Genomic DNA, 24,486 nt, shown 5'->3' with positions numbered 1-24,486 from the left:
TAAAGTTAAAAGCATGAGTCTTTATAGCCTGGGATCAAGTTGAAAACGGACAAATTCCCACTTCCTGTGTACTGGGACAAAAAATAACCACTAAAAATGGAATGCATATTACTTTGTACGTAAAACACCTCAACTTTTAGATACAATATCCACTGCAAAGTAAATTTCACTTTCTCTAACCCACAGCAGGCAATCAACAACAGCAAGGTTTGTAGGCTTTGACATTTTGTTTTCTGCTTCAGACACTTAGGATGCAAGGTGTTAGCATAACTACTCCACACCAGCACTTAGGAAGGGGCTCAATACGGAGTGAAGAGTAGGTCACAAACCCGGGTATTACTTGGCCACAGGGTAATGTTTCCGCACAGTATTCCCGGCCCCGGAACAGGACTGCAAGTCGCAGCAGTCACAGACAAGCTCATTCAGACAGGCGCGGCATGGCGCCGAAACCAGGGGACGTCCGAGTTACCTTGGCTCCAGCCGGCCTCAGGGCCCCAGCGACTCCCGCTCACCTCGCCCCGTGACGGGCAGCTTCTGCTGGCCGAGGCTTCCGAGGGCGGCGAGGCGAGGCGAGGCGAGGCCACCGGCCGGGGCCGCGCCCCTCAAGCCTAGGCTCCGCGGCGGGCGTCCAGCGCCCTCTCCAGGCCGGCCAGGCAGAGCGCCTTCGCTAGCCAGGGCGGGAGGCCGCGGCGCCACTGGAGGCGGGGTCCCGACACTACCTCCTCCGCCCCAGTTCAGTCCTGCCGATCTCTCCGTTTCTTCACTCCCTGGCTGTCTCCGACTAGAACTCGGCGGCTGCCATTGGCTTAGCGGCCTCATCCGGGCACTCGGCGCAACGCTATTGCTCAGCTCGATCGTCCCAATATGGCGGAGGTGAGCGGGGAAAGTGGGTTGGGGCGTTGGATTTCGGCTAGTTCCCTGCGGGGTCTCGCTGCTGGCGGGCCTTCTTCACCCGCTTCCCCATCTCCGTAAGGTGCTTCTGAGACGGCTCGGCGATGCGGGGTGGCCAGCGAGGCGACCTGCAACGCCTGGGCACTGGGAGCCTGCGCGACTAGGCCGCACGGCGGGTGCCGCGCAGCGCGAGTCCCGAGTTCGCTGCTCGCGGGTGGCCGACAAGCTGTGGCCAGGCGCGTGGTCGCCGTACCAAGCCACGGAGGGCGCGGGACGGGCCAGTGGCGGCGGCGCCGCAGAGCGGGCGATGGAGAAACGCTCGGCGGGAGGGAGGAGAAGCGAGCCCTGGCCTGGCAGCGGGGAAGAGGCTGATGGTCCGGCTCCCTCTGCCTGCCACTGTCATGTCCCACCGGGGTCAGAAGGAGTGGGTTAGGCGATGCTCCTTGGGGGACTTTTGCCAGGGAAGGAGGAAAAAAGGAGAGCGACAGGCAGGGAACGAGGGAGAGAAGGAGGGATAGGAGAGGGTGAGCACGATGGAGGGGAGAGTAGGGCGGGGGCTGGTGGGGGAAGGGAGCAGCTCTGGGGGTGAGGGGATGGGAGGGGGCATGAAATGGAGACTCCCTACCTGCTGCTGGGTTGGATGGAACCCGTGTCTCACTCTTTTCTCTCCCTGCAGGCTTCCTTTGGGAGTTCGAGCCCAGGTTCGTCTTTGTCCACCTTCTGCCCCAGTACCTAGCCTGCTGCCTGCATGCCACTCTCTCCTTCCTCCTTCTTCCCAAACTTACCTTCTGTTGCCTTGTAGCTCTACTAACGCTTCATGTTCATGTAACTGCCTGCCTGATTTTTAAGAGATGTGCTCTGTGAAGTTCTTCCCTTACCTCTGGTCACAGTTAGTAATTGGCTGCTCAGAACCCAAAATGAAAATAAAGTTTTGTAGCATTTTTAAGACAGCAGCTCAGTAAAACCATGTAGCCTGGAGAGAGATCGCTTCTGTTGCTGATAACTGCAGGGTTGTGTAAATTTTTGATTTCTTGATAATATCAGAAAACATTTAAAATCATAATGATATATAATTGTTAAGGTTTTAACTACTGTTACGGTTCTTTGGAATATTTACACAAGGAAGCCTATTTAACATCAGCAGGGCTACTCCTGAAAAATATTTGGGGAATGCATTTACTTCTGTGTATCTGCTCTTGGCACTGGCTGAGCTCTAGTATGTAAGAACTAGAAGGAGAAACCAGAGGTGAAAGAGAAATATCCTAGTCTGTTTTTTTTCTCCATCATGAAAGTCTTAAGAAAGTGAACACTGAAAAACAAAACAACCCTGTATTTCAGTAATTTTCATTGTAGAACACTGACATTGCTGTACAGAATATTTGCATCTTAAAAACTTGTTGAATATAGTGCTTTCTAACAAATGCACTTAAAATAACAACAGTACATTTTTATGACTTATGAGTATCCTCTTGGGTAACGAAAAAGTGTCTATTGGACCACAGAGCTGTCATAATGACCTGTTAATTACTGTGATCCATTAGAAATGTTTTGTTATTTCTGGTATATTTCCCTCTATATTTCTTGAAACTCTCCTACATTTGTTCTTCCTTTTTAGATCAATTACTAAAAATTAAATTAGTTATATTAAAAGAGCTCATCTGTGAGACTAATCTGAAGTGAGTCTTACTGCTTATTTTCCTGTTTTTGTTAGGAAACTGGTTTCCAACCTAAGTTAGCTGTTAATCAGTGAAATGCTATGCTAGTTACCATATAAATAATATATATAAAATCTGAGTCTCTAAATCAGTGTCTTGCAGCATCTGAAATCTTGTGACATGTGGATGTTATACTTTAATGATAATTTCCAGGATCTTTAAAACAATCTTTTATTCAGTAAAATATTAATTTGGTATTGTACTTTCTGAAACTTTGTTTCAGTAGTTTAGATACTTTTCCCAAGTACTCTATACTGCAAGAGAGAAAACAGCACCTATTACAATACAAAAAGGGAAAGCCAGCTAAAATAGTTTAATTTGTCAGGTAGTTAAGAATTTGTTCCACTTATTCCATTGAGAGTTCTAACTATGTATGTAAAGACTCATGTAACCTTATTTTTTTTCTGTGATGTAACTTCATATGTTGGTATAGAAAAAAAATTACTCAAATTAGGGTTTTTTGATAGTTGGCTCTTTATCCTCTGAGGATCATGACTTTGACCCTTCTGCTGAAATGCTGGTGCATGATTATGATGATGAACAAACTCTTGATGAAGAGGAGGAAATGATGGAAGAAAACAAAAATTTCAGCTCTGAAATTGAAGATTTAGAAAAGGTAAGATTGACTTGCTCTCTCCTAAATGTCCATATATGTTGTAGCTTTTTAGTAAAGAGAACACTCAACCTGTTCTTTAGTTTGTATTGCATAACACAATTTTCTGCAAAATGTCTTTGGAGTTGTTTTTATTTTTATTTTTTTTTAAAGAAAAAAATATTGCGTTTGGTTAGGATATAGCAGTGCTTCCTCACAAAAAGGCTGACCTTAGCTTCTCAAAGTTACTAGTGTTAAGTTCAGATTCGTCTTTTTCATTTAATAACTTCTTCACTTTGGAAAAGAAATTACTGATTTTAAAGTCTTATTATCTAATATCACTTGTCACTTTTAAATTTTATAAGTTGGAAATAAGTTTAAATTATACATTAAGTGACAGCTAGTTGTGTTTCATTCTGTTGGTCAAATTTTGGTTTTCCAATCTGGAAGCACAGTCCTGTTTTACACATTTTTCACATTCATTTGCTACATAAATTGTAGTTCTATATCTCAGTTTCATCAGTTTGGCATTTGCTGGGTGTGCAAAATGACCAGTGCGCTCCTTGGCTTTTCCTATTCCTTTTTACATTCTTTAATTACATGTTTTTTCTCTTTTTACCTCTTGTTCATCTGTGTCAGTGCATCACCCATTTTAAATGCCTGCTGAATGCTAAATAGCCACAAACTGATGCTGCTTGCATTACCATTCAGTGACCCACTTACACCACTCAGCATAACTGCAGATTTTGATCAACAGACTTCCAGGAAAGTGTAATTTTTAGCATTAAATAGGAGGCTGTGCTTTTGTAGTCCATTTAAAAACAAATGTTCTTAACTTCTAGGGTTTTTGTTTGTTTTGGTTTTGCCTTGCTTCCTTTTACAATTGTATTTTTGCTAATTATGGACTTGCAATTATAATAGTGAAGCAGTTTGCCAAGTCTGGTGGTTAAAATGGAGTTGGTACTCCACAAAATGATCTTACTGCTTTTGTAAAAGAAGGAAAAAGAACTGAGAGCTGCTCATCTTAAACACTTTAGTACTTTGTCCCAATCCTGGAAAGACTGGGACATGAATTTGCATTTACCCATTGTGAAAAGTCTTTGCAGGACTAAGACCTTTGTTGATTAAAGAAAACAAGTAGTTTAATCAGTGTATAAGTTCAACAAGAAATTTTTGAAGGTAATATAACTTTTAAAGGTATCAATTATTGGAAAATATTTTTAATTATTTGATAACTTGAATCAGGTAACAAAAAATTTCAACAGTTTGTTTTATTGTGTTAGGATGCAAGTATGATGATATTTAGTAAAATAATTTTATCGAAAGCTATTGGAAAAAAGTTATAAACTAAGCCTTTCTCTTGATTTTTGTTTCTGTATGATTAGCTGTTTTTCTCCTATTACTTTCTGCACTGGTCTGTCTTGTCTGGGAGAGTTAATTTTCTTCCTAGTACCTAGTATGGTACTGTGCTTTGGATTTGTGCTTAAACAGTGTTGATAACACACTGATATTGTAGTTATTGCTGAACAAAGCTTACACAGAGCCAAGGCTTTTTCTGCTTCTCACACTGCCCTGCTGCTCAGGGACTGGCTGGGCATTGGTTGGTTCATGGTGAGCAATTGTTTTCATTTGGATAACTTGTGTTTCTTGGTCTTTACTTCCCCCCTCTTTTTTTTTTTCTTTTCTTTATAATTTTTAAAAATTATTATGTCTTTTTAAACATTAAACTGTCTTTATTTTAACCCACAAGTTTCTTTTTCACTCATTCAATTCTCTTCCCCCCATCCCGTGGGGGAGGGAGGGAAGGAGCAGCTCTCTGGTGTTTAGTTGCCATCCAGGGTTAAGCCACAACAGGGCACAAATGGTTTGAGATAATAGATTTGACCATAACATTAGGAAGAATTTACATCTGTTAACATTTGCAGGTCATGATATTGATTTATCTGTTCTTGATATTAGCTTGTCTGATCTATGCCATGCGCTCTTTTTTTGCTGTACATGTTAAAGATTGGTGTTGGATTTTGCAGCTTGCTATGCTCTGTAGTGCTTAGTGATGTTTTGCCTGCAAGATTTATTATTAAAACACTGGCCTTGAGCTTAATCTGGTATTTGGGCTCTGTACTGAAGATTAATGTACTTTAGGTACCATCTCATGGAGAAAATTAACAAGTATACTTCTTCCTCTGAGGGTTTTTTTTGTGGAGATAACACAGAATGGCACCTTCACCACCACCTTTCGTCATGTTTTCTCCCTTGTTACAATAACTCTTCAGTATCTTGAACATCCTTGGGTAGCCTAAATACTTCTATTTGTGTTTCTTAGGAATATTACTTCAGCTTTTAATGAGGTTAACAAGCTATTTAAGAATATGACCCAGGCCCTGCAGCAGTGTGGTTATGAGTGGCAAGGCATGTGGGAGAATATGGACAGGTGTCTAGAAAGGTTTACACCTCCAGTGGTCTGGAACTTCAACTCTGAACAAGTGCGGAATCCTGATGAAGTGATAGAATATTTGGGGGGAAAGAAAAAGATGCCCTGGCTATTCCAAAGAGGCAGAAACAATGGAAGCAGAAGTCAACTGGTTTAGTAAGAGATGAAGAAGCTTCTCCTAACAGGGAGCAGGAGAGCAAATCAGAAGAGGCAGCCTCCAAAAGAAATATTAGCAGTATATGAAGGAGTTCAAGCAGCTTCAGAAGTAGTTGGTACTGAAGCACAGCTCCTTTTGGCACCTCAATTTCCTGTGTTGGTCCGGATGTTCAAAGGCAGGGTCCCCTCTACACATCATGCAACTGATGCTACATGGAGTAAGTGGGTTGCACTGATCACACAATGGGTTTGAATGGGAGACCCCAACCGCCCAGGAATTCTGAAAGTGATTGTGAACTGGTCGAAACTTCAATGTTGCCAAAGGAGGCGACTCGGGCTCAAGAGTCCCCACTATATAATAAACTACCAGAAAATGAAAAGCAATATGCCCTGTTTACAGATGGATCCTGTCATATTGTAGGAAAACATCAAAATTGGAAAGCTGCCATGTGGAGTCCTACACGACGAGTTGTGGAAACTGCTGAAGGAGAAGGTGAATCGAGTCAGTTTGCAGAGGTGAAAGCCATCCAGCTGGCTACAAATATTGCTGAACAAGAAAAATGGCCAATACTTTATCTCTACACTGACTCGGGGATGGTGGCAAATGCCCTGTGGGGGTGGTTGCAACGATGGAAACAGGATAACTGGCAGTGCAGAGATAAACCCATCTGGGCTGCTGCATTGTGGCAAGATATTGCTGCTTGGGCAGAGAACCTGGTTGTGAAGGTATGTCATGTAGATGCTCATGTACTCAAGAGTCAGGCCACTGAAGAGCATTGAAACAATAAGCAGGTGGATCAGGCTGCTGGGATTGAAGTGGCTCAGGTGGATCTGGACTGGGAACAGAAGGGTGACCTATTTATAGCTTGATTGGCCCATGGCACATCAAGATATGTAGGAAGGGATGCAGCATACAAATGGGCTCATGACTGAGAGGTCGACTTGATGGCACTGCACAGGTTATCGATGAATGTTAAATGTATGCCATGATCAAACAAGCCAAGTGGCTGAATGGTGGTGGGAAGCCACTGCTTGGGGACTAGCTGGGCATCAGTTGGTTGGTGGTGAGCAATTGTTTTCATTTGGATTATTTGTCTTTCTTGGGTTTTATATACCTCTTTCTTTGTTTTGTTGTGTTTTTTTCTCCTATTTTCCTTGCATTTAAAAAAAAGTTTATTTTTTATGATTAAACTGTCTTTATCTCAACTTATGAGTTTTTTCACTTACTGTTTTAGTTCTCACCTCCATCTCACTGGGGAGGAGTGAGTGAGCAACTGTGTGGTACTTAGTTGTTGTTTGGGGTTAAACTACAACACCTTCTCTACAGTCATAATAAAATGTATTGTGCAGAAGATGGAAAGGAGGGATAAAAGATTGCTACATTGGTTTACTTCTGTGGTGTTTTGCACACTTGCAGCTGTAACTATAGAGGACTAAAATTTTCAAGTTTTTCTGCATTTCTTGTAAGGGGATTGTTAATGTTCCTAGTCTGTCTTCTGTCTTGGAGAAATATAGGCAAATCATGTTCTACAGTATGAATCAGATAAGGAGCAAATTTTTGATAATTACTCTTTAGTTTCATCCACTAAATGGTTTTCTTCAATAGTTTAATGGGACTTCATTATATACCAAGAGACAGTTATAAATTATTTCAGTCTCATGCCTGAAAATATTTTAGATCTTTAATCAAGATTCCTACTTTCAATTAAGTTTTTCTTGGTTTTTTTTTACTTTTGTTTTTCAAAATATGTCTTATCCTTTTAGGCCTGAACTGTTTACAAGTATTTGGCAATATGTTGAAATGTTTGTAAATCTTCTTGTATTAGGAAGGAAACATGCCGTTGGAAGATTTGCTGGCATTCTATGGCTATGAACCCACAATTCCAGTTATGGCTGGTTCCAGTGTGGATAGCTCTCCAAGTGAACTTGCAGATGAGCTTCCAGATATGACTCTAGATAAAGTAAGTCAGAACTCTTTTCCACTGCATTACGGTTTAAAAGTAGAAATCTCTGTGACCTTAACTTATATTTCACTGTCTCTTGATGTTACAAAATACATATCTTTGTCAATTTCAACATACAATTAAGAGTTACTGTACTGGTGGTGGACTTGGCAGTGTTAGATTTATGGTTGGACTCAATGACCTTAAAGGTCTTTTCCAACCTAAATGATTCTGTGATTGTACTTTTAATTATTTTTCAAAGATATTTAGGATCTGAATTTAATTATAATTATCACACAAATGCATAGCAACTTTAGTGGCATTATATTATTACAGTTGAGAAATGAATAAGGTAATGGTTCTTCTAAAACACATTCAGAGAACTTTAAATAGATTTCCTTTCTTTTTATTTTATAGAAGTGAGATTTTTTTCTGAAAAGTTCTGTGGTTTATTTTAATGTATGCAATGTCCAGAAATAATAATTCTGGCTTCGAACATGCATGTCATGTATCAAACCTTTGTTGATAACTTGAAAAGTGCACTACTGGGTGCTTTGGAATGTTTCTTTCAAATGCATATAATTTGTAAAAATCTCATCTTTGGGGGGTGAAAGATTGTTTTCTGTGCAATTGCTATATGTATTGCATTGTTGAATATAGAAACACAAAACTACAGTTTTTATGATTCACAGGCTAACTTTGAATTCTGAAACTAATCTGATTGGTGGCAATAAGGCATGCAGCTAGTAGTTTGTATTATAAAATCTGTAGGTAGTAAGTACGTGTCTTGTTTTTGCTTTCCATAAGTATGATGAAATTAGAAATTCCACAGAAAGTAGAGTTTAATGATGGCTCTGCACATCTGATTCTCATTAGGAGTCACCATTGTGTCGAGGCTACAGAAATGTACTTGAAATGTACTTGGCTTCTTGTCTAATATAGTTCTTTGCCTCCCTAATCACTATGAAAGTGCCTGGATTTTGGTTTAGGTTTTTGTTTGGTCACCCATTACCCCTCTTTCCACACCGCCCCCCCCCCCCCCCACCTCCCCGAATTTAAGGGGTATCTGTGATGTAAAGAATGACAATTTAAAATGTTTCCACTCACTTTTTTTTTTTAATTTAAAAGCAGTTGGATGAACATCTGAGATTTGATGCTTGCAGGGGTTAGTACTTGTGCATTTATTTTAATAGAAAACAAGGGGGGAAATAAACCTCCGTGTTCAACTTGGAAATGAATGGTTATATTTGTTTTGAGAATTAGGAGTGGATTAGCTTTTTAATAGTGAACAGTCTGCTAAAATTGCTTATGGTAAAATGATTCATTTTAAATAATGAGACTTAGAATTTGCTGAATCTAAATGCTTACCAGTCTATATTTAATAGTCTGTCTGAAGTTTTTTGTTTGTTTTTTTAATGATACAGGAGGAAATAGCTAAAGACCTCTTGTCAGGTGATGATGAAGAAACACAGTCCTCTGCTGATGACTTGACACCATCAGTTACTTCACATGAGGCTACTGACTTCTTTCCTCGGCCATTAAGATGTAGGAAACCTTTTATAATAGTACTCATAAAGTCTTACCATATACTATAAACTAGATAGCTTTCTAGTTTAAAATATCAAAATTGCAGAATGGGATTGAGAAACAGTGCTTTGCAGGATGTTATACATGAATATTGTCTTTGATTTGTCTTATTGATTACCTAGAAGACCTATATTTAATATGGTGCTCATGATGCCTTGAGAAGGCTGACCTAGAACAGAGGCTAGACAGAGTTAAGAATAAAGTAGGTATTTATTGAAAGGCCGTAAAGGATACATCTTGGGCAGTACAAGAGCCTGACCAGGTCTACACCCAAGATGGGTCTAAAAATGGTCACAAAATGGACGACTGGTCACGAGGTCTCACATTTTTATAAGCTTTGGTCCATCTGCATATTGGGGTTAATTGTCTGATCACAGCTTCAGGTTATGAATTCCTATCTTTCTTGTTTTCTCTCTTCAGTCCACCATTGTTTATGCTTTTGGGCCTGAAAATTGTAATGATTTTCCTTGGTATCAAGCTAGAAAAGGAATTGTTTACCTACTCTGTGAAGAGAGCTCACGAACACTTAATATGAAGCTCAAAACTACACACCTAGGGAAAAATATGAAAGCTAAAACTTAAGGCATCACTCTAAGCACAAGCACAATTAATTTTTCTAAAAACACAGTAGCTTTTCTTAATTAATAGTTAATGTGTGTCAAGAAACACTCTTTGTCATTTTTGTTATCTTTTGTTTATTCTGTTTTCTGTATATCTGCTATATCTTTAGTCCTTGCTGAGGTAGCCTTGTTTACAGGAATGTTTTGAATGCCAATTAAAGCTTCAGATGAAAGGCTTCAGTAGGTAATAAAGACTTGCCTTCAACTTTCTTTGTGATTAACCCATGGCTAAGTCATAGCCCCGGAAGCTTTCTGTTTTTCTCATACCTTTTCTATAAGGTGTTGTAAGCATTTATTGAAGAAAATAAATGAAGAAAAATAATCTAATTTCCTTTTGGCTGTTAGAAATATTGTCTTAGTTGCAATAATGGTAAATGTTTCAGTTCTGCAATATGAAAGCACCAATGCTTTCTGACCGTTCTAGTTTGATAGAAATGTAGATCAACAGACTGGTGATGAGTGTCTCCCAGAATAAAAGCAGGGCTCCTTTCAAAAGTAAAGAATATCTTGTAGTTCTGTGTTTGAACTGAAAATTCTTCCTAGCTAAAACCAACTTATTTGTGTCTGAAGCAAACACTATGTGTGATGGAGATAAGGAATCAGATGGTGAAGACATAGAGGCAGACAATGGTAATTCATCTGAAGATTTGAGAAAGGTAATAACTATATCTTAAGAAAAAGAAAAAATTAAGAAAACTTTTACTATTAAAAAAATGCATTAAAATTTATAGTACATATCTAAAATAGTACCTTAATTCTGAAATTATCTGCAAAATCTTATGTTAATGGAATTTTTATTGCTTCCATGCACAGAATATTAATACCTTTTTTTTATGATTTTTGTTACATCTTCAGGAAATAATGGTTGGTTCACAGTATCAGGCTGTAGTTCCACCTTACCTTGGCAGATACAATGATAACGAAAAGGGTAAGTTATTCTGTTTTAGTTTTTATCTTATATTTATACATAGCAGCTGATGGAAAAATGTTGTTTAAATTTATAAGATAAATTCAATGACAGTTAAAAAAACCAAACCAACCAACCAACCAAAAAACCCCTAGTCAACTGAAGTAATGCAACCACATAATTATATCTTAAAAGTGTGATTCTACAACTTTGAGAACATATTTTCAAGAAGACATAGGAGAGTGGATTACAGTGTTAATTCTGAAGTATCTAGCAATTTTAGGAGGCAACAAACTGTGGGTCAAGAAGTAAATATTTTCATCAGGATATCATAACTGGGCTATGAACATGTAAGTTTACATTGAAGATTTTCAGTATTTTTCTTTGCTTCTTTTTTAGCAAGCACAACAGTGTGGGTTACAAAATGGTTATGAAAAACAAAGCAATGAACTATTTGAATTTTCCATAGCATGAGTAGAAGATGTAGGTCTCAACATACCTTGTCTTTAAAAAGACAAAGTTGTTTTAAGTATGATGTTATTGCTGTGTAAATTTAGGTTAAAAACTGAAATTGTGCCAGAGTAGAAGAAATAACTTTATTAAATAAAGTTTTATTTGGTACCTTTAGAAACCTTCACTGGCTGGAAGCATTAGCAAATTAACATCTCTTGTGTTGCTTAAGAGATCTATGGAAGTTTTCTATTTTCTATTATTTGAGCATGATGCTTACTGGTTGTAAGAAATAGAAGAGTGAAAACCAGTTTTATCTGAATAGTCCTTTTACTATTTATACATCTTGACTTCTCCTTGGTCATGAACTAGAGAAGGGCCAATAACCAGAGGATGATTAGGAAGGCATTAATCTGACAACTTTCTCTGGAATAAGCTGGTGCTAGAGAGAACCAGGGAGAGTATTGATCACTGGCATAGCCAGGAGCAAAGAGGTAGCTACCAGATGGGAGAGTCTGAGGAGTTCCTCTTGAGAATATCAGGCATGGATTCCAGCAAAAAGTGCTGGGTTGTCTTGGTTGATAATGGAGATTGAAGCTGAGCTCAGCAATGCTTGGAGAGGGTGGAGGATTCTGTAAAAGCCTCTTTTGTACTCCCTGAAGAGCTTGTGATGGCAAACGGGGCCTTATATTTCTTCTGTGAAGTCCCAGCTACTGAAATTGTGCTAGAAAGCAGTTCTGCTCTTCTATAAACCTTACACTTGTAACATGTCTGTTTAAAAGCTTTCAATGTTCTTAAATCATAACAGAACTTTAGAAGGAGATGCAATTTTATTCTTCACCTTAGCTTAATATTCTTTCCTGCAGTTATAAGAGATTTGATAATCTTCTTCATCTCTTCTAGTGTAACTGCCATTATACTTGGGTGTGTTTGAATTTAATAACTAATTTGTATTGCCAAGAGAGTACATAAAGCATTATGTGTAAATACATCTATTGATCAGAGTAAAGGATTTAGTTTAATCTGGAATTTAAATGTGTGCATAGATAAGGGTTCAGGCCAACTCTTGAGTATTTCCAATATATTTCAAATAAGCTACTTAAGAGGTACGTACATGATTTCAGTATACTATGAAGGAGGACTATACATCCTGATTGCTTGTAAAATAGTTAACAGCATTCAGTTGTTAGTGAATGGAAAAAGAAATTACCACATTGAGACCTAGATTTCCATTCTGCTAAGTAAGTTTCAGCAAATTTTAGTTGAAAATTACCAGTTAGCTGCCACCTCTTTTTTTATTTTATATGCAGTATTTGAAATATTAAAGTACATTTTTTATTGTAAATGATAGCTTATTTGTTGTAAACATCTGAATAAAACTGAGTGGTTTTGCTAGGGTTTTTTATATGAAGATTAATACATATGCATAATTTGACTTGAATCATCTACCTATCAACAAGCTGCTCCTCTGTAGAGATTGTGTCTCAAGAGCCAGTCCCTTATCTTCATGTAGCCTGAATCTCTTCACCATACCACACGGCAGTCTCTCTCTAAACTAAGGCTTTTTGGAGAAAAAATGAGCTGCAATTTGAAAGTGGCATGACAGTGCTTGATTTGATTACTTCTGTATTCCTGTTCTTTGTGAAATAGCTTTTTATGTTCTAGCCTTAAAAATGTCACACATGCCATAAATTAATTCTGTTTTAACAGCCTATGAAAATGAAGACCATTTACTTTGGAAACCTGATGTGATCTCAGAAAGTAAAGTTAAAGAATACCTTTTTGAAACCTCCTTAAGAGCAGGAAATGAAAATATGATTGGCAGAATTCCTGAAGGACTACATACACGTGACAATGAACAAGTATATTTTATATCCTGTTCCATTTGTGACACATTGCTTTGTAATTAATGTGTTCTTTTTCTCTGCCTTGTATTATAAAGGCAGCAATATTTTTTTAGTTGGATGTTACTGGGGTCATGATCTTATTTGTAATTTTAAACATGCTTAAAATTGAGTATTTGAATGTTGGCAGTGTGATCTATGATGTTTCCAATTGGCATGCTGTTGACAAATCCGGCTTTTCTAATTATTACATATAATGTTTTACATTTGCTTAATTAAACCTTGCCTTAACATTTGGATGGTTTTGCTTTTGATTATTTTAACATTTTCATCCTGTATAAAGATACATCCTCTTTTTACATTAGATATGTGCACTGAAAGGCTTGTTTCAGAAATTTAGATAGGATATTTGGAAACTTTAACTCTTTGTAAAGATGATTTCTATTTTATAGGCACTATATGAACTTCTCAAAAGTAGCCATAATGTTAAAGAAGCAATTGAGAGATACTGCTCAAATGGAAAAGCATCTCAGGGTAAGAGAGAAGTATCTGCTTTTTAAGAAATATGTCTTTGGAGGGGGTAGAAAACACATTAATAAGATTCAGATTAATAAGCACATCCCTTTCCATGATGTCTTTAGCACAGATTACTCATAGAATATGCTGAATTGGAAGGGACCCACAAGGATCATCAGAGTCCAACTCCTGGCCCTGCACAGGACACCCCAAAAATCCAACCAAATGCTCCTTGAGTTCTGGCATACTTGGGGCTGTGAGCATTCCCTGGGGAGCCTGTTTCAGTGCCCAACGGCCCTCTGGGTGAAGAATTTTTTCCTAATATCCAGCCCAAACCTCCGCTGACACAGCTCGAGCTGTTCCCTTGGGTCCTGTCACTGGTCACCAGAGAAGAGTTCAGCGTCTGCCCCTCCTCTTCCCCTCACAAAGAAGTAGGCTGCAATGAGGTCTGACCTCGGTCTCCTCCAGGCTGAACAAGCCAAGTGACCTCAGCTGCTCCTTTTACAGCTTCCCCTCAAGGCCCTTCACCATCTTTGTTGCCCTCCTTTTGACACTCTATTAGCTTTATATCTTTCTTATATTGTGGTGACCAAAACTGCCCCCAGGACTCAAGGTGAGGCCACCCCAGTGCAGAGCAGATTGGGAAAATCACCTTCCTTTGATTGGCTGGTAATGCTGTGCCTGATGCACTCCAAGACACAGTTGGTCCTCCTGGCTGCCAGAGCACTGCTGACTCATATTCAACTTGCCATTAACCAGGACCCTCAGGTCCCTTTCTGTGGCACTGCTTTCCAGCATCTCATTCCCCAGTCTGTCCATACATCCAGGGTTGCCCCATCCCAGGTGCACATTCCAGGACTTACCCTCGTTGAACTTGATACAGTTGGTGATTGCCCAATCCTCTAATTGGTCAAGGTCTCTTGGCAGGGCCTCTCTGCCCTCAAAGGAGTCAACAGCTCCTCACAGTTTTGTATCATATGCAGACTTAGCATCCCTTCCAGTTCTGTGTCCAAGTCATTAATGAAGATGTTGAAGAGCACAGGGCCTAAGATGGAGCCCTGTGGGACCTCACTAGCGACAGGTCACCAGTCTGATGCCACCCCATTCACTATAACCCTTTGTGCCCAATCCATGAGCCAGTTGCTCACCAATCGTGTGACGTGTTTATCCAGCTGCAGGCTGGACATTTTGTCCAGAAGGATCCTGGGAGAGACAGTATTGAAAGCTTTACAAAATCCAAAAATATGATATCAATTGGCTTCCCTTGATCAACTAGGTGGGTAACTTTGTCATAAAAGGAAATCAGGTTTGATAAGCAGGACTTTCTTCTCATGAAGCTGTGCTGGCTATGATGGCTGTGATTGATGACTGCATTGTCCTTTAGATGTTTTTCAATAATTCCCATTAGGTATATAACTCAGATTAGGTATAATCTGACTGTTGGTCAGATGGAGATTTCTGCTAGAGAAGTTTGCAATTTCTATAAAGGTTGCATGATCAAATTTTACATCTTTCCTTCTTTTTTTCCATTTTTTTTCCATTTTAGGAATGATACAGACTGAGGAGAAGGGGGGGGGGAGTTGTAATTTTGCTCCCATAAGGCAGTTCTCCCCCACATTACAGTACCTTTTTGAGATAATGGTCAATTATAAACTGATTACATTTATATGAGAATCAGGAGAACATAGCCGATAATATGAGTGAGTCCCACTCTTCATCACTGTGCTAACATTGTGCTATGTCAACCCTAAACTTGGTTCTACCACAATAATTCTTTAAGTCTATGGTAGAGTGTGGAGAGTTTTGCTTGAGTTTACAGTGGAATTTTGTTTGTCCCTAACTTTATTTATTCCCTTAAATAAAAATCAGTGTATCATTTAGCAAAGACGATTCTTTGTTCTGTAGCTTGACACATGTTCCATGAAGCAGAAATGGACTATGAGCCCTAGTATAAGTTTGTATTCTGGCAGATATTCTCTACTTAGAACTGGATCCAAGAGAAATTTGAATGTTTATGAGTTAGGTGCTCTGAAAGCTTAAGTATCTAAGATAAAGGTGAAGGGAAGAATAAGGAATATCAGAGCTGTGATTCAGAAAGCTCTTTTATGAGAGATTGTGTATTAGAGACCCAAATTCTGTCCTAAGAACTAGTGCTCATTCTTTCCCAGGCCCCAAATCAGATGGGGTTTATATCCTCATTAAAAATGGTGAAGGATGATAATACTGTTCTTGCCTGTCTCTTAAAATAATCATTGTACAATGATCTATATCCACTGAAGTTCACTGCTATTCTCAATATGCATTAAAAATCTATATCTCCCAAGATAATTTCATAACAGTGAGACTTTTCATGGGGATCTCTGAAGCTTGAGAATTCTGTAGTGAGTGCAAAATTAATGGACTTGTAGTGGAATGATTGTCACCTTCATCTGAAAGCAGCAAGGTCTTTGTTCCAGTGTCTGCTTCCAGAAATGTTTTGAAATGTGATTGTTGGTTTGATTTTGTTCTCCACCCTCACTGACTTTAAATGACAACTGAACAGAACACTACTATGAATGTAAGATGCCTGAAATATCCCTCCTTTATTATATATAGACACAAAGCCACAATCAAGATAGGGAAGCAACAGTATTTGAGACAAAACTGACCTACTCAAATAGTTTGACCTACTTTTTTTAAAGCTCTTATTCCTTTTTAGTGTGTTTTGTTTTGTTCAATTTGTAAAACTAAAATTCACTTCTGTCTTAAAAAAGTCAGAGGTTGTTTCTTCACTCTTTTGTTTCAAGTCACTGTTCTTTGTATCTGATGCAAGAAGGAATATTCAGAAAAATAATGATGTTAACAAATCCTGGGTTTTTTTTTTATTACAAACTTCTAAAGAAATAATGAATCAAGTCTTTTGAATGTCTTTTCCCCTCCAGGGTAAAATACTTTTTTATGAGTCTTTATAAGCAGGAATACTGGATTTCAGGTAGGATATCTTTACATTAGAGGAAAGAATATAGGTCAAAATAACTGAACTGTTGGTGTTGTTTTAGAGTGTTTGGATGTTCAGGCATTAGCAACACAAAGATTAGTGAGTGAAAATAAGTTTATCATGCTACTTTTGCAATTGTCTAGAAGAGATGACAGCATGGACAGAAGAAGAATGCAGAAGCTTTGAACATGCACTTCTGATTTATGGAAAAGACTTTCATCTCATACAGAAAAACAAGGTTAGTATTTTACAGTTAAATGGAAGAATTGGTAGATTATATGATGCTGAATGTTTGTAAAAGCAATGCCTTTTTCAGAATCTATGCAAAAGGGTGAAATAAGAGCCAACATATTAAAGCCAGCTTGGTGTTTCCATGCTAATTTTGCCTCTGATGCCATTGGAAAAGCTAGGTGTTGCAACATGAGTCAATATATTATCTTTGAAATCAACTCATGTTGATATTGCTTCCATATATGCCTTTATGTTAAAATTTAGATAAAATGTCTGCCTCTCCTAGAGGTATATTATTTTCATACCATGTCTGTGAGAGGGGAAAATACATCTTTAATTATTTCCATCACTCAGAAGGTGTAATTCTACAGAAACAGGCTTAGCTCTTTGTGTTTTCAGAAAGTGTAGTCATCCATCAGTACTCTGGTTTTTGACCAACAAAGGAGTTCTAATCTTGATCTGAATTGTTTCTGATTAACTCCTCTGTGCTTGAAGAATAGGAATTGGGCTTTTTTTTTTTTATCAAGTATATGTATCATTTGGTACAGTTGCCAGTATGTGTGTTTCCAAATTTTTTGTACATCTCCTGTATGTTTTGATACCACCTTGAGGGTTTTGTACTGGTTGTGACTGGGATAGTTAATTTTCTTTAGAGTAGCTAGTATGGGCTATGCTTTAGACTTGTGCTGGAAACAGTGTTGATAAGACACTAATGTTTTAGTTATTGCTGAGCAGAGCTTATGTAGAGTCTAAGCCTTTTCTCCTCAGACTATCCTGCCAACAAGGAGGCTGGGGGTGCACAAGGAGTTGGGAGGGGACCCAGCTGGGACAGCTGACCCAAACTGACCAGGGGGTGTTCCAGACCATATGACATCCTGCTCAGTAATAAAATTGGGGGGTGAAAGTTGGTGGGTGGGGGATGCTGTGGCTTGGGGGACTGGCTGGACATCAATTGGTTGATGGTGAGCAGTTGGGTTTTTATACATTGCTTGTTGGGTTTTATTTTCCTCTTTTTTAGCATTTTTTTTTTTTAATTAGTAAACTGTCTTTATCTCAACCCATGAGTTTTCTCACTTTTGCCCTTCTAATTCTTCCTCTCCCCATCCCACTGGAGGAAGTGAGCACGCAGCTCTGTGGTGCTTAGTTGCTGGTGGGGGTTAGACCACAACAAGTTTTTTCTTCAGGAGACTGATGCTTTTGTTGTATTTCAGGTAAACTTTATAGGGCTGTGGTTGCTGTTTAACAACAGTCAGTTAATCCTGTTCAACGCTTGGCTTAACCTGTCCTATGCTAAATATCTGTGTGGTTCAAATTTTAAATGGACCTTACCCGTAAACAGTAATTCACCAGAGATACAAATAAATAATTTTCAAATATTTTTTCCAAAGTGCAACAAAGCATATGAGTTGGTCTGTTACTATGGACCAGAATTTTCCGTGTACCCAATGTCGTTTCTACTTCACTTCTCTTGGGTCATTCAGTTGATCAGTATTTTACTTCTTAAGAGAGTCTGTCCCATAGTTTAAAAAATTGCTATGTAGGTTATGAGCTGAAATGCTTCAGATGTAGATACAATTTCAGTCTAGTTTAAAAAAACAAACCTAAACAACAATAATGCGTACAATAGAACAGATGTAATAATTATTTAGAATAGAATATACTGTTTCAGTTGGATGGGACCTGCAACAATCATCTAGTCCAACTGCTTAACTACTTCATGGCTTGCCAAAAGTTTCAGCATGTTTTTAAAGGCATTGTCCAAATGCCTCTTAAACAATGACAGGCTGAGTCATTGACCACCTCTCTAGGAAACCCATTCTAGTGTTTGACTACCCTCTCAGTAAAAAATTTGAAACTGTAGATCTCTTTTTCAGGTCTTCTTATCTAATTTGTTTGTTACAGATACTAGAACAGTAAAACTAACAATATTGCAGGAATATGGGGACTGGGGAAATGACAAAACATAATGCTTTGCATTTATCTTGTCAATTCTTCTTGCCTTCCTTTAGGTAAGAACCAGAACAGTTGCTGAGTGTGTGGCCTTCTATTACGTGTGGAAAAAGTCAGAACGTTATGATTACTTTGCTCAGCAAACAAGATTTGGAAAGAAGAGGTATAACCATCATCCTGGAGTTACGTAAGTAAAATGTCCTTGGAATATGTTTTCTGTTGTAAATTGTAAATGTAAAAGATAAGTTTTTTCTTCCCATCATTGCAGTGTAAAGCTGAAGTGGCTATGGCAACTGAGAATAAATCCATCATCATTTTTAGGTCTTGTTTTCCTGTTAAATAACCCATTATGAATGCCATGTTCTTAAAGGGACTACATGGATCATTTGGTAGATGAAGCAGAAGCTCTTGGTGGAGCAGTACGTTCTTCAGCTTTAACATCTAATACTCGAACAGAAAACATTCCCGATCAACAGTTAAGCATTCTGAACTCTATCACTACCAATGAGTTGACAGGTAAATCAAGGGAAATAAAACAAAGAAAACCCACAACCACAAACTTTTTGTTGTAACTATATAAACAACTATTTCATTTACATTTTATGTTCATCTGTTTTCCAGCACTGACAAACAGTGTAGCTACAGTCTGTCACACTTCGGCTGTGAACTGCCTGGATGATGCCTTCCCTCCTATGGACAGCTTATCCCGAGCAGCAGTTAATCATGTGCCTATCGGAACAGAAGAATTGCTTAACTTGCCTAGCAATGGTGAAAGTGATTGTTTTAATTTATTTGAGACTGGCTTTTATCACTCAGAGTTAAACCCAGGGAACATGTGCAGTGAGGAGACAGAAAGACCTGCAAAGAGATTGAAAATGGGGATTGCTGTCCCAGAATCTTTCATGAATGATGTCTCTGTAAATAACCTTGGTGTGGACTTTGAGAACCACGCACACCATATTGCCAGTGCCAAAATGTCTGTTTCAGTGGCTGACTTCAGCAGTCTATCTGCAAATGAGACAAATGGTTTTATAAATACCCATACTCTTCACCAGCATACTGCCCTTCACTCAGAATGACTGTGGAAAACTAAACAAAGAGTGGGTACTTTATGCAGTAGTAATAAACTTGATGGGAGCTATCAGGTTTGCTTAGTCTTTCACTGGAAGTTTGAACTCTGACATCAGTGATGTCTTTTTATGTATAGAACTATATCTTGATTTACCAAGAGTAATTTCTTTTTTCAGTCCATAAATGTGGAAATGTTTGGCAGAGTTTGGAACTAAGAGAACTCTGTGGTGCAGCTTTAAGCTCTGCTTCAAATTTATTTTAAAGTCTGTAGAGAGAGGCCACCATTTCAAAACCAGCACGGAAGTTCTGAACTGATTGGAGTGGCTTTTTAGTCAAAGTTACTTTTGCCATAATGGATGCAGTGTAATAACAGTGTTTACAGGTACCATTCCTGATCCCTGCTCAATGTAGCATTTTATTTTAATTTTTTTTTTTTCTTATAAAGGCAGGGATGGATTTCTTTAACTTAAACTGCACAAGCATACAAGGATGTTTTTTAAATGGAACCTTCTCATGTGATATTAAACTAGAGCACTTCAGTTTAAAAAAACAGCAATTTCATCTTGGTGGAAGCTAGCACAAGGGACATAACATGAATAAATCATGAGGACCTACACTTGGAGGCTGTTGCAAAATTATAGGCCATGGCTATCTTACATAGAAGAATTATGCTGCCAGAGGTATCTGTGTACTTTAAACTTACTGGCTTAAACAGATATATTTTAGGCTATTGTATTCAGATGAGTTTTGTCCACAACTTTGAAGATTAATGCACCTGTGTAACTTAACTTTCCTAGGACAGCTGATGTATAAAGCTACAGTCTGCACACTTTAGGATTTACCACTAAACAAACAGTCTGAATTTTGGAAGACAAATTGTTTTGAGCTCTGCAGTTCAAAGTGTTACAGTTCTAAGGGACTATCTAGTTTATATAGAAGTAGTAGAACCTTGAAGTATGTATTTGAAAGTTTTTCTTCAGAGTGGATTGCATTTATTTGTTTAGCGAGTCATTAGCTCAAAAATGGCACTTCACTACTTTTGGTCAAATAGAAACGGATGAGTAAAAATGTCTCACATAAAAGCAACTATTTAAACTCAATAAATTTTTATTTTGACCATTGAGTGCAACTTAGCCATTCATGAAGTTTACTTGAAAATGTTAGCTCTAATTCTTGTGGGAGAATATCAATAGGATTACCCTTTTCCCTCCATACTTTTTCTTTGCACTGTTCATATTACAAATTTAATTGCCACAAACTTGTTTTGATTATTAAAGTGATTAAGTTTGCATTGTTGATATTTGTAATAATTGCTTCAAGGTTATGCTGAGTAATTAGAAAGTAGTGACTTTAATATTTGAAAGGGAAGAGGGTATTTATTATGCTTACTGTGAACTGCATTGACATCCTGAGTTATGGATGCAGTGTATGGAGTTTTCTTTACAGCACTGCAATGAAGATTACTTTAAAGCATTTATGCAATAGCACATTTATCATATTAAATTAGTTTAGTACAGTGGGCAAAAGTAAAGATAATTTTGTAATCAGTTCTTAACTTATGCATCTGAAATATGGAATTCTGGTAAGTACACAGTAAATAATGGATAGCCTTGGCCCTGTGTTGTATTCTGACATTTTTAGCCAAGTTGTCAGCTTCTTGCTGCTGTGTTTTGTGCTGAACTGTGTACCTTGTTTCTTTTCTTTATGAATCAACATATTTTATGTAATTTTGTAAAATACTGGTCATAATCCTTCATTGTTATACATTCAGGTCTATGGGTTTACAGTGAGTGGCTGGTCTGTATAAAAATCATTATAAAAGATGACTGAATGCTTATAACAGTTGCATTTAAATGAACATGCCCATTCTCATTAGCTGATGCAGTAATATATTCAATTTATCTATGCATTGCTGGGCTCTTAATGTAGACAGAGACTTGTCTAAGGCTTGGGTTGTCAGCAAGTTGAATGGACACTTTAGTTATTTAATAAAGACTTTTGACCAAAATTCAGAAAATTATGGGAGAAAAATTAATTTCAGCTAGTCTAATAGATTTTTAAATGCTGATCTTATTTAGCTTGTTGGCTAGCTAGCTGTTATAGTTTACTTTTAATTCCTTGTTAAAATGAGGCAATAATTTGCAAGATTTTGTAAATATTTAATTCTTCATATCTTTTTAGATATCTATTTCAATATTTTCTGACTACTTGTGTGTATAGTAACATTTTTGTGCATGCTTGATGTGACATTCATAAATTTGTACCACGATAACTTTATCCATGTAAAATAGCTATTTATTGAATTTTTCATTTAGAAGCTGGACTTAATTATTTTTCTCTCAGTTGAAACGTTTAAAATGGAGAACTTGTTACTGTTTATTAAAAGAATTGTCTTTGGAAAGTCAGCATGAAAATAACTGAATTGCAACCATATGAAGAAATTATATTGCCTTCATTTTTTGATGGTGAAGCACAATTCTTATAACAAACTGTGATGAATTCTTTGTTTTCTGCTATACTTGTTTTTCATACAAACAAACCAAAAATCCATAACGGGCAATTGCAGTGTTGGTAAATGTATCCTTTTAATGTACAGGGAATCTGAAGGGGATAGCTGATTCATTTAGAAGTGTAATCTGGTGCTGTGATTATAGCAATACTTTTACTTTGGTTACTCATATGTCATCTTCTCATGTTAGGTTTTTAAAAGTTTAGTTTTCCTCTTGCCATGGTCAAAGTACTAAATTGTGTACTATTAGGTCAATGAATTGTGTAATTATTTCCTGTTTTTAACTTTTAAAACTGAGGATCGAAAATGTATGAGAACTTCAGATCAAGTAGAACATAATGATAGTACTTAATTTAACCAAAGTCTTTAGGTAAGTATTTCAACTTTGAATGTAAACTAATATATAAACTGACCAATAGGGACACTATTTGCCCAGCACTACAAGCACACTGTCTACAGGAGGGAAAACTAAATACAGTAATTTATAAAATAATGACAAGGTTACTATTTTTTTATTCCTATTTTTCATTGGAAGAGGGAAAATACTATCAATTGTAAAATACAGAAAGTATGGTTATAGTCCTCTTAATAAAACAGATTCCAATTATTCAAAGTACCTTGTGCATAACAACAAATTTTGTGAATCGGGACATTTTAATATCAGATGTTCAAGAGGAAGTCACTATTGTTGCATTGGTTTTAATATTTGTACATAAACACTGATTTTTATTTTTTTTTAGCATTATTTTCTATTTGTTGTACTTTAATACCTGGTATACAATTCCAGAAATAAATGTCTGGGAACTTTTCTTTATTTGTGATGCAGATATATGAAAAGCTTGGTTAACTACTTTCTTTTCAGAAATACATAGCAATACCTCTGAACACATTTTAAGGCACTCTGGGTCCTCCTGAAGTGCACACTACTACTCTATAAGCAGCTGGGAGAAGTCTCACAAGTCTCAGAAGTCTCCCCTTTGTTCTCGCAGGGGACTTCAACTTACCAGATGTCTGCTGAAAATACAATATGGAGGAGAGGAAACAGTGTAGGAGGTGGTGTGGTTTAACCCCAGCTGACAGCTATGAACATGCAAGAATAACCCAGACTGTTTTCCCCAGCATGTTTTTAATGTGCACTACAGGAACTATTCCCTTCTACAGTAGTGAAAGTTTTGATTGGGCAGGGCCAGCCCAATTGGCAGATCCTCTGGTGTTGACTAACCATTTTCTTAAATGTGTATTCCAGTGATTGAAGGTCCCACCAGCCATTGCTCTCAGTGTCATCTTTAACAGTCTGTTATATTTTTCAACATTTCCAGAGGCTGGTGCATGATAGGGAATGTGATACACCCATTCAGTGCCATGTTCTTTCGTCCAAATGTCTATGAGGTTGTTTCAGAAATTAGTCCTGTTATCTGACTCAGTTTTTTCTGGTGTGGCATTTTGCCATAACACTTGCTTTCCAAAGCCCAGGACAGTATTCTGGGCAGTATCATTGGGCACAAGGTATATTTCCAGCCATCCTGTGATTGCTTCCACCATTGTAAACACATAGTGCATGCTGTCATGGCTTTGGGGGAGTGTGATATAGTCAATCTGCCAGGCCTCTCTATACTTATATTTCAGCCATTGTCCTCCATACCACAGAGGCTTTAACCACTTGGCCCTGCTTGATTGTAGTGCATGTTTCACATTCATGGGTGTGATCGTGTCCACAGGCAAGTTGACTCCTCCAACTAAAAGTTGCATCTCTTCCCCTTTTGTTGCCAATCCAAATTGACCTGAGCCACTTTAGTCCTGGCACCCTGATCCACCTGCTGGTTGTTCCGATGTTCTTTGGTGGCCTGACTCTTGAGTACACGAACAGCTACGTGATGTACTTTCGCAACCAGATTTTCTGCCCAGGCAGCCCTATAATAGAATCATAGAATGGCTTGGGTTGGAAGGGACCTTAAAGATCATCTAGTTCCAGCCCCCCTGCCAGGTCCAGGGACACCTTCCACTAGAGCAGGTTCCTCAGACCCCCATCCAACCTGGCCTTGAACACTTCTAGGGATGGGGCAGCCACAACTTCTCTGGGCAACCTGTTCCAGTGC

At 38.0% G+C, this 24,486-nt stretch overlaps 1 protein-coding gene across 1 annotated transcript; it reads left to right on the top strand.

Annotated features, from left to right (window-relative positions):
- Positions 1-582: 582 nt before the first annotated feature.
- Positions 583-23,157, top strand: LOC148183416 (mesoderm induction early response protein 3-like). Its single transcript, XM_088061428.1, has 13 exons — positions 583-873; positions 1,568-1,592; positions 3,074-3,222; positions 7,612-7,746; positions 9,153-9,273; positions 10,506-10,591; positions 10,791-10,863; positions 13,003-13,154; positions 13,589-13,670; positions 16,773-16,867; positions 18,870-18,997; positions 19,181-19,326; positions 19,432-23,157. The coding sequence occupies exons 1-13, from the start codon at positions 865-867 to the stop codon at positions 19,887-19,889; spliced, it is 1,659 nt and encodes a 552-aa protein (XP_087917554.1). The 5' UTR covers positions 583-864; the 3' UTR covers positions 19,890-23,157.
- The last annotated feature ends 1,329 nt before the right edge of the window (positions 23,158-24,486 follow it).

This window comes from Pseudopodoces humilis, chromosome 12, assembly GCF_049639895.1.
Source record: "Pseudopodoces humilis isolate 2021_Gansu_Grassland_sample_001 chromosome 12, ASM4963989v1, whole genome shotgun sequence".
NCBI classification, from domain to species: domain Eukaryota; kingdom Metazoa; phylum Chordata; class Aves; order Passeriformes; family Paridae; genus Pseudopodoces; species Pseudopodoces humilis.
This window is presented reverse-complemented; position numbering and strand designations above follow the sequence as displayed.

Coding starts and splice junctions, on each gene's coding strand:
- LOC148183416 (XM_088061428.1), top strand. Junction 16,868..18,869: donor ATCTCATACAGAAAAACAAG/GTTAGTATTTTA, acceptor GCCTTCCTTTAG/GTAAGAACCAGAACAGTTGC. Junction 18,998..19,180: donor AACCATCATCCTGGAGTTAC/GTAAGTAAAATG, acceptor ATGTTCTTAAAG/GGACTACATGGATCATTTGG.